Source organism: Lithobates pipiens, unplaced genomic scaffold (genome assembly GCF_037356315.1).
Source record: "Lithobates pipiens isolate NorthernLeopardFrog02 unplaced genomic scaffold, aLitPip1_a1.2 Scaffold_14, whole genome shotgun sequence".
Classification (NCBI taxonomy): Eukaryota; Metazoa; Chordata; class Amphibia; order Anura; family Ranidae; genus Lithobates; species Lithobates pipiens.
In genome coordinates, this window is record NW_027507728.1 from 462,555 (window position 1) to 472,605 (window position 10,051).

At 45.3% G+C, this 10,051-nt stretch overlaps 1 protein-coding gene across 1 annotated transcript; it reads right to left on the bottom strand.

Moving 5' to 3' along the window:
* Nucleotides 1-1,013: 1,013 nt before the first annotated feature.
* BRD3OS (BRD3 opposite strand) lies at nucleotides 1,014-9,810 on the bottom strand. Its single transcript, XM_077479140.1, has 2 exons — nucleotides 9,715-9,810; nucleotides 1,014-3,935 (listed from the first exon to the last, which is right to left on the bottom strand). The coding sequence occupies exon 2, from the start codon at nucleotides 3,682-3,684 to the stop codon at nucleotides 3,433-3,435; it is 252 nt and encodes an 83-aa protein (XP_077335266.1). The 5' UTR covers nucleotides 3,685-3,935; nucleotides 9,715-9,810; the 3' UTR covers nucleotides 1,014-3,432.
* Nucleotides 9,811-10,051: the final 241 nt, after the last annotated feature.

The following is a 10,051-nucleotide window of genomic DNA, read 5'->3' on the forward strand; positions in this document are numbered from 1 at the left end:
TGCTCCGGCGCTGTGATTCGCCAGAGCCGCGATGACGTCACTCGCACGGGAGCCGACACGAGCGGCATATCGCCGTGATCTGCAGCCTGCTCAGTGCGCGCCGCAGACAGTGGTGCCTGTCTTTTTGTAAATATCTCCTAAACCGTATAGGTTTAGGAGATATCTCTGGGACCTACAGGTAAGCCTTAATCTAGGCTTACCTGTAGGTCAAAGTGGTTTGTAAGGGTTTATAACCACTTTAAAGCCAGAAGGTTGAAATGTTAGATGAAAATAGTTTTGAGGCATGTCTGTGATTAGTTTTTTTTTCTACACAAACCAATTGAATGAACACCAAGCGTGGTGATTCCATAATTTTTTTTGCAAGGGGTTGTGGCAGTCTATAGACTTCTATTGTTGTCCGGCCAAGCACTGGTTAAAGCTGTCCTAGGAGGCTTCAGGACCCTTGACCCTTTCTCTGGACAGTGCTAATTGGCCCTGCGCCGATCACATGCACCCACCCAAGAAAAGAAAAAAAAAAAAAAAACTCTCTAGCAGTACACACCAAACTGAGCATGTGCAGAATGCCCCCAAGGCTCTGTTTTATCAGGAGGGTGAGCGGAAGAATGGGAGGTTCAGAGAAGACATGATAAAACAGCCTTTTTACACAATGCAGAGGATTTAACCCCTTAGGTTCTACAGTGAGTATAACGAGCACGCTTTACTGCATATACAGGCTGATTTTACTGTTGTGGGTTTAGTAATGCTTTAGGTTGTGATGCACTGTAGTGTGTGCCCATCAGCGTCTACTCTACTTGTGTATTAGCATGCCATTCTAAATGATGGGGGAGCACACAGAGTGACAGTACAGTAATGCAGAGGTGTAAAGCCAGCCTTTACTCTGTGCATATGTATAGAATCCATAGTCAGTGTCAGAAACTTTACCCTAGTCTTGGATATCTGAGTTACAACCATACACAGTGTTCACATACAAAAGCACAATAGCTGTTAAATGGACAAGTTTGGTATACAACATCTAAAGCCTTGTATTTTTATTTTTTTAACAAATATACATAGTGTGTTTCTGAGATGGAAAAATGTTTGCTTTCCATTTTCTTGAATTCTAAAAAGTGATAATACAAAATCATGTAAAAAAAAAAAACAAATACTGTGTAACAAATGAATAGTGCAGAAATGTACAACATCAATGCTTATGCTGCAGGGATGCAGCACGTGCCTGTCAAACATAATTGTAGAAATTAGTGCCATAAAGCTTTTCCCCATTAAAAACAAAAAAACAAAAAAACACTTGTAATAGAAGCAGCATTTCTTTCATGTAAGAACAACACAACATTATGCAGAAAGAAACCCTGTACTGTGGGGAAATATAGAGGTTGTCATTGCAGAATTCTCCTCCTAAAGTTGCAAACTTGACTGGGTGTCACGCTGGTCCAGTAAGTGTAATACAGTTGTAGCCACTGATCCAGCGTAAGAATACAGATCAGGTGTGCTGACTTCATGTCCTACAGCAGTGATGGCGAACCTTGGCACCCCAGATGTTTTGGAACTACATTTCCCATGATGCTCACCTACACTGCAGAGTGCATGAGCATCATGGGAAATGTAGTTCCAAAACTCCTGGGGTGCCAAGGTTCGCCATCACTGCTCTATAGGCTTGTCTCATGAAACCAGAGGCAGCCTGGCAACCAGCATTTTTGAAAGGAGAGATCAGTAACAACTGCCCAGTATTTCTCTAGCTGTACCCTAGCATGTGTTTTCTTTTCGAACAGTCTTGTTAAATGTCTTGGCAGCAACCTCATCCTGTGCCAAAAAGTATTTAAAGAGTATCTTTAGGCTGTATGAAAAAAAAGTTGGCTATAGTCCGCCTGCTTCTGGGATCTGTGATATAACCCAGAAGGCTGCAGGCAAAGCAAGGGAGGGGGGAGGACTTCTGCTCAGATCATTTAGGCCAGGGATATGCAATTAGCGGACCTCCAGCTGTTGCAAAACTACAAGTCCCATCATGCCTCTGCTTCTGAGGGTCATGCTTATTGCTGTCAGAGTCTTGCTATGCCTCATGGGACTTGAAGTTCTGCAACAGCTGGAGGTCTGCTAATTGCATATCCCTGATCTAGGCCATGGTTCTCTGCCTGTTTGTCCTTAAGATTTTAGGGAGGCCGGACTTCTGCCCCATTGTTGGGGTTGGTGGGAAAAATTGTACCCCACCGTTGGGGGTCGATGGGAGAAATTGTACCCCACTGTTGGGGTCGGTGGGAGAAATTGTGCCTCATTATTGTTGTCAGTGGGAGAAATTGTGCCTCGTTATTGTTGTCAGTGGGAGAAATTGTGCCTCGTTATTGGTGTCAGTGGGAGAAATTGTGCCTCGTTATTGGTGTCAGTGGGAGAAATTGTGCCTCGTTATTGTTGTCAGTGGGAGAAATTGTGCCTCGTTATTGTTGTCAGTGGGAGAAATTGTGCCTCGTTATTGTTGTCAGTGGGAGAAATTGTGCCTCGTTATTGTTGTCAGTGGGAGAAATTGTGCCTCGTTATTGTTGTCAGTGGGAGAAATTGTGCCTCGTTATTGGTGTCAGTGGGAGAAATTGTGCCTCATTATTGGTGTCAGTGGGAGGAATAGTTCCCCATTATTGGTGTCAGTGGGAGGAATTTTGCCTCATTCTTGGTGTCAGTGGGAGGAATTTTGCCTCATTCTTGGTGTCAGTGGGAGGAATAGTTCCCCATTATTGGTGGCAATGGGGGGAATTTTGCCCAAGGGCAAGATGAAAGCAAGCCAACGCCTGCACTTTGGAGACCACTAGTCTAGGCAAACTGAGCATATGTGAGAGAAGGTACCTGTCCAAACCAGGTACCAGCTATCCCAAAAGTAGGAGGGGAGGGGGGCAGTAAAGTGGAACTTCCCCCCTTTTGGGTGAAGTTCCGCTTTAAGTTATTGGATCTTCATTATAGCCAGGGACCAAACCTTTTCCTTCTTTTTAAAGGAATAGGCTTCAGTGCTGTCATCTTGGTCCTGATCTCACAACCTAGAAAGTCATGGATGTGGGAAAAGTATGCAGGACTGGAGCTAGAATTTTACTGCGAATTAGAAATGCTCAATCCATAACAATGACCACTGCTCTTGCCTCCCTCCTAGGGGTACTTCTAAATGGGCTGATTTCTACCCCAATGGAGTACGGGGCCGTCGGATAGGGGCTTCTCACAATAAAACCATTAAAATGCCACACTGTGCTAAATGTGCATCATTAACATAAGTCGTGTAAGAATTTCTACTGGGTAGATGAGTGTTTAGTTGATGAATGTGATCAGCATAAATCTTTACAAAGAATTGTTCCCTTTAAGTGCACAGCTGCCTTTCCTTATGCAATAAAAGCTGGCTCTGTATGTACGCCTGTTGTGCGACTAAAGTGCAACAAGTAAATACTGTTTACAGGTAATGCCACTTCACATTACAGTACAGAACTTGGACTGTCCGGTGTCTCTAGAGATGCTGTTCTTGTCGCGGACCAAGATGGACTGATTCCCATACTGTGAGTACCACATACTTTGACTCCGGCTCAGGTATGTCCCAGGTGGCACCGTCTCCAGCTTCTGCTGTTGTTGCTGCCAGATGAGGAGGGAGGTGTCTCTGTACCGCAGTCTGGCGTAACCTTCCGACATGGCTTTTTCAGCCAATGGTACCCGTCCACTGCTCATCACCCTCCTGCAACGTATATATGTAGTGTCAGATCAGTTCTGGAGGCTGCGTCTTTATGAATTCCCTCCTTGTCCTTTAAATAGAGCTACCAGGACAGTCCATACACAAGGGAGTCAGGGGTCGTTATTATGACCTTGAACCTGAAGAGGTGGGAAATGGAGGTGACCCTCAGCAGGTCTGACTGAAGCATCTCTCGGGCTCTTTATAAAGGAAGTGAAATATATCTCTGTGTCCAGCAATGTCAGGATACCTGCAGTTAAACATAATGCAATGCTTACAACCAATGCTGCATACACATGACATCACTGTAAAATGGAGATGGACATTCAAAACACACACAGACACCAAAAAAATATTGTTTTACCACTATATACAGTATCTCAAAAAGTGAGTACACCCCTCACATTTTCGTAAATATTTTTTATTATATATTTTCATGTGACAACACTAAAGAAATGACCCTTTGCTACAATGTAAAGTAGTGAGCACTTGTATAACAGTGTAAATTTGCTGTCTCCTCAAAATAACTCAACATACAGCCATTAATGTCTAAACTGCTGGCAACAAAAGTGGGTACACCCCTAAGTGAAAAGGTCCAAACTAGGCCCAAAGTGTCAATATTTTGTGTGGCCACCATTATTTTCCAGCATTGCCTTAACCCTCTAGGACATGGAGTTCACCAGAGAGTCACAGGTTGCCACTGGAGTCCTCTTCCCCTCCTCCATGACGACGTCACAGAGCTGATGGCTGTTAGAGACCTTGTCCTTCTTCGCCTTCCATTTGAGGATGCCCCACAGATGCTTAATAGGGTTTAGGTCTGGAGACATGCTTGGCCAGTCCATCACCTTTACCCTCAGCTTCTTTAATACGGCAGTGGTCGTCTTGGAGGTGTTTTTGGGGTTTTGTTGGAATACTGCCCTGCAGCCCAGTCTCCGAAGAGAGGGGCTCATACTCTGTCTCAGTATGTCACAGTACATGTTGGCATTCATGGTTCCCTCAATGAACTGTAGCTCCCCAGTGCTGGCAGCACTCATGCAGCCCCAGATCATGACACTCCCACCACCATGCTTGACTGTAGGCAAGACACACTTGTCTTTGTAATCCTCATCTGGTTGCTGCCACACATGCTTGACATCATCGGTACCAAATAAGGTTATCTTGGTCTCATCAGAAGACAGGACATGGTTCCAGTAATCCATGTCCTTAATCTTCTTATAGCCTAGGCCAGTGATGGCGAACCTTGGCACCCCAGATGTTTTGGAACTACATTTCCCATGATGCTCAAGTACACTGCAGAGTGAATGAGCATCATGGGAAATGTAATTTCAAAACATCTGAGGTGACAAGGTTCGCCATCACCGGCCTAGGCTATCTTTATGTAGAGCAACAATTCTTTTTTAGATCCTCAGAGCGATAACACCACCTTTAACACACTTGCTCTCCATTCACACCTGAGACCTTGTAAAGCTAAGGAGTCACATGATATTGGGAGGGAAAATGGCTAATTGGGCCCAATTTGGAAATTTTTTAGGGGTGTACTCACTTTTGTTGCCAGCGGTTTAGACATTAATGGCTGTGTGTTGAGTTATTTTGTGGAGACAGCAAATTTACACTGTTGTACAAGCTGTACACTCACTACTTTACATTGTAGCAAAGTGTAATTTCTTCAGTGCTGTCACATTAAAAGATTTACAGAAATGTGAGGGGTATACTCACTTTAGTGAGATACTGTAGCTACACTATCCAGAAGATGATGTACTAAACTAGAAAACGATCTAAAGCTGAAATTGACAGATTTTACACCAGCTTGGATAAGGGATATAAGTATGTGTGCCATACCTGTGGGATCCCCTGGTAGCTAGAAATGACTTTAGTGGGCACCAGTACTACAGTGATCCCCACTGGCTTCCAGGTCCAATGCTGAGAATCGGGGCAGTGATTTCAAAGTCACCACCTTGTCCCATCAGGTAATTCTTTGCTTTCATTGAGAAAATACAAAGCCTTCTCGGAATGATCCCATGCCAAGCGAGTGCCCTCCTGTTTTCAGAATGCAGCAAGGCAGCCACTCAGCACAGGACTGGAAGCTAGCAGAAAACACTGTAGCACTGCCTACTACAAAAATCTCCAACTTCCAGGGGGAATACTACAGATATGGCACATTCATTCTTACATTGGTCCATACTGGATTATTGTAAGTAAGAATTGCCCTGCCTAAACTTGAACTTTAAAGTGGTTGTAAACCCTTACAAACCACTCTGACCTACAGGTAAGCCTAGATTAAGGCTTTCCTGTAGGTCCAAGAAATATCTCCTAAACCTACATGGTTTAGGAGAGATTTGCCAAAAGACAGGCACCACTGCCTACGGCGCATGCGCCGTTTACAGCGGCGCGCTGCGCGCGCCGCAGTTAACGGCGGTACGCCGCGAGTGTGTGGCACCCGGGGCGTACCGCCCCCCTTCTGCCTCAGCACCCACCCTGGTCACCCTAGAGCAGAGGTATTGAATTAAAATTAGCGAAGGTCCCAACCGCATATTTGTGCAATGTCTCAGATCCTATGGCCCCTTTCACACATGCGGACATTATGTCCGTATTTCATCCATTCGTTTGCGTATGAAATACGGACATACATGTATTCTTATGGGATAGCGGGTGTCTGCGGATGAACATCCGCAGACACCCGCTATTGTCTGCCTCCACAATTGTCCGATTCTGCAGACGGAGGAAAATCCTATTTTTCTATCCGTCTGCAGAGCGGATCGGATGAACATGGACAGACAGTCCGTGCTCATCCGATCCCCCCATAGAGTAGAACGGAGAGGTGACATGGCGGTCCCTGCACAGTGGGCCGGGACCACCCTGTCCGCCGCTGGTTCAGCGGGGACAACGGAGCGATCCCCGCTGAGCGAGCGGATCATCAGGGGGCAGATCATTACTGATCCGTCCTGTGTGAAAGGGGCCCATCATTTGATATCCCACTCCCAATCTCAGTAACCCACTTCACATTGGATTTTCCTTTACATTAGTATCCACTGTCCCCTACACACACACACACACCCACACCCCAATGCCCCCTCGTCTTCCTTTACATCAAGTCTCCTTGCCCACAGCACTGGCTTGCTTCAAATCCCTTACCCCCGCAGCATTGCCCCCCCCCCCCCCCCGCATGGCTAATATATAAAGGAAGAAAATGGGGCTGGCAGCACAATGCTTGGGTACAAAATATATACATTTTAGGTAAATGTGCAGAGCTTCTGTAGCATTAAACGTGAGATACCATACATGCAATGTGACTTGACTTGTGTGTATTAATTGCATTAGCAACCTTCACTTACAGCGATCAAAATACTTGCAAAAAATAAAAATGCAATGAGTTCAGGGAATAATTAAACTGTGTTGTTAGGAAGTAAGAGTCCATAAAACCAAATAATATGCATGTAAATTCATAAGGGAAAACAGGTCCTTATAGCTATTCAACTTAGAAGTGTCAGCAGGAAGGGTTCAAGACCATCCAAAGATCCCAGATAGAAAAAGCACACCACACTTGTGCAGCAGGTGGAGGCTTACCAGAAATATATGACCACTAACTAGTACTCAGATCCACATTAGATCCGTATAAGATTCACAAGATTCTCTGATCAGAGTGTCAATATGTGTTTCCTGGATCACTATTACTCCCTCAGGAGCAACGGCTCATGGCCAGATCTCCTATTGCAGCCTACATAAAAATAAACAAAAGCAGCCCCCCATAGCGAAGTTCAGTTTGCAGGATATTAACTTTAGTATAAAACCGTATTGCTCCCCTCCCCCCACAGCACTGCTCCCCTTTCACATCCCCCTCCTCGTATCACAATAATGTGCTCTGCCACCACCTTCAAATCATCTCACCCCCCCCCCCCCCCCGCACTGCCATCTTCATGTCACCCCTGCCTTTCCATCCACAGCCATGTCCTTTTGCTTACCTTACACAGAGTGTAGAGCAGCCGGGAGGTACAGCAGCACTGGATGAAGGGTGGGGGGTTTGCCAAGCTTAACTTTTCCTATTAACAAGCAGGTGATAGAATGGTAGGACACTAGTAATCAATCACCTGCTAGTTAATAGGAAAAGTTAACTCATGCAGCTCCTGCCCTGCATCCAGTGCTGCTGTTCTTTGGGGAAGGGGAAGGTCCGAAATTGTGTGACCGCATGCCTGCCCTAGAAACTTGGGGCTATGGGCCCAGTAGCCCCCCCTCTAGTGACGCCACTGACTCCCCCTATGGTCCATGCCAACTGACCTTATTTTGTACAGTAAACATTTATGGTGAACTGTGTCAATTTTTTTTTTACAAAATCCAGATACACCACATCGACGGGCATTCCTTTATCTAGATGGCAGCTCACCTCCGCATAGAAAGTTAATACATTTGGTTTGGCAAAACCACTTTTTTTTCTTTCTTTTTTTTTTTTTTTTTTTAATACAAACCCCCACATACAGTAGTGAGTGCTGCACTATTTATTTCTTATATGTTTGCACTATATGTAGTGCTAGCTGCTATTCACAGTCTCTGAGTGCAGTTTTCATTCTTTTTCTTTCTCAACTTAGGGCTAGTTTACACTTGCTTCAAAACATGGCTTTGGACATGCTTTGTTAAATCTCTCGGAATGCCAGTGATGTTGCTGCGTTATATAAAACTAAACTATTAGCCCTTGTACACACGGTCGGAGATTCCGACAACCAAATCCGTCAGATTTTGTCCGAAACCGTTGTATACACACGGTCGGACAAAGTTGTCAGAAAATCTGACGTGATGACGTTCACGCTAGTAGCCAATAGCTTTGGTGTAGGAATTTGATCTGAGCATGCGTGGCACTTTGTCCGATCGGAATTCTCTACACATGATCGGAGTATGTCCGATTGGAGCATTTTGTCTGAAAATTTTACCAACAATTTGGAAAACTTGGTCTGTCGGAAACAGTCCGATGTAGACCACACACAGTCGGAATATCCGACAAAACGGTCCGATCGGACACATTCCGTCGGAATCTCCGACCGTGTGTACAAGGGCTTAGAGTCGTTTTTACATTTTAGAATGGGGTGCCTCAAGAGTCTCCATAATTTTATAAGGGTGCCTTGAATGAAAAAAAGAGTGAAAAGCGCTGCTCTATATAATGGCTGCTAACAGTTCACAGATCTGTCCACTGGAGCTTAGATTTAGGTTTGGCCTTGGGGGGCATCGCCCTGTGCAGCTACTATATTGCTTTTCATGGTTTTCTGAACGTTCCCCTACTTACAGAACTGTGAATCCCAGTAATCACTTATACTAGTAATGCATAATGACCCCCAACAGTAGGGAGGCTACAAATCCCGGCAATACAGTGCATAGCAATGCAATAAAACCACAGCTGTAGCTGAACTACAAATTCCAGCAATATGTTTTACAGCAACACAGAATGACCCCAAACCAGCTGTAGAGGGGCTACAAATCTCAGTAGTTCACTGCACAGCAAAGCAGAATAATACCTAGCTATAGGGGAACTACAAATCCCAGCAATATGTTCTATAGCAGTGCAGAATGACCCTCCAGCTGTAGAGGGAATACAAATCTCAGCAGTGCACTGTACAGCAAAGCAGAACACTACCCAGCTATAGGGGAACTACAAGTCCCAGCAATATGTTCTCTTGTAGTTCCCCTATAGCTGGGTAGTGTTCTGCTTTGCTGTACAGTGCACTGCTGAGATTTGTATTCCCTCTACAGCTAGAGAGGGACTACACATCCCAGCAACATGTTCTATAGCAGTGCAGAATAAGCCTCCGCTGTACAGGGACTACACATCTCAGCAATGCACTATACATCAATGCTGAATACTACCCAGCTATAGGGGAACTACAAATCCCAGCAATGCTTTGTAGCATTGCAAAATAATCCCCCAGTTGAGAGTCTCAGTAACAATGGTGGTGGAGGGGAAACCCATGCAAGTCCCCTCTCGGTGTACATGGATGGATCTGAGCTCTCCTCCCTCTCCCCGGTACCCCCTTTAGCCCCCTGGTTACCCCTTCAGTCGCCTCCCCGCTGTCCTCTGCAGTAGATTAGCTGCCAATCACCATCTGTTACCATGGTAACGTTGAACCCCGGGCCGGTGCACTCACTATCCTGTCCCCGGAAACAGCGGCTGAACACAAGTGTTCCGGCGATGTGCATTTCATGCACTGTCTATATATGATCTGTGCATCCAGGGACTATTCCTAAAAAGGCTGTATCTCCAGGGGTCATAGCTGGTACTGTGTACATGAAGTGCCTGAACACCCTGACACAAACCTTCCACAGCAGCTGAACACTTATGAAAAGCGTTGGAAGGGGTAGTAAAACTGTGGCTTAATCACTTGTTTT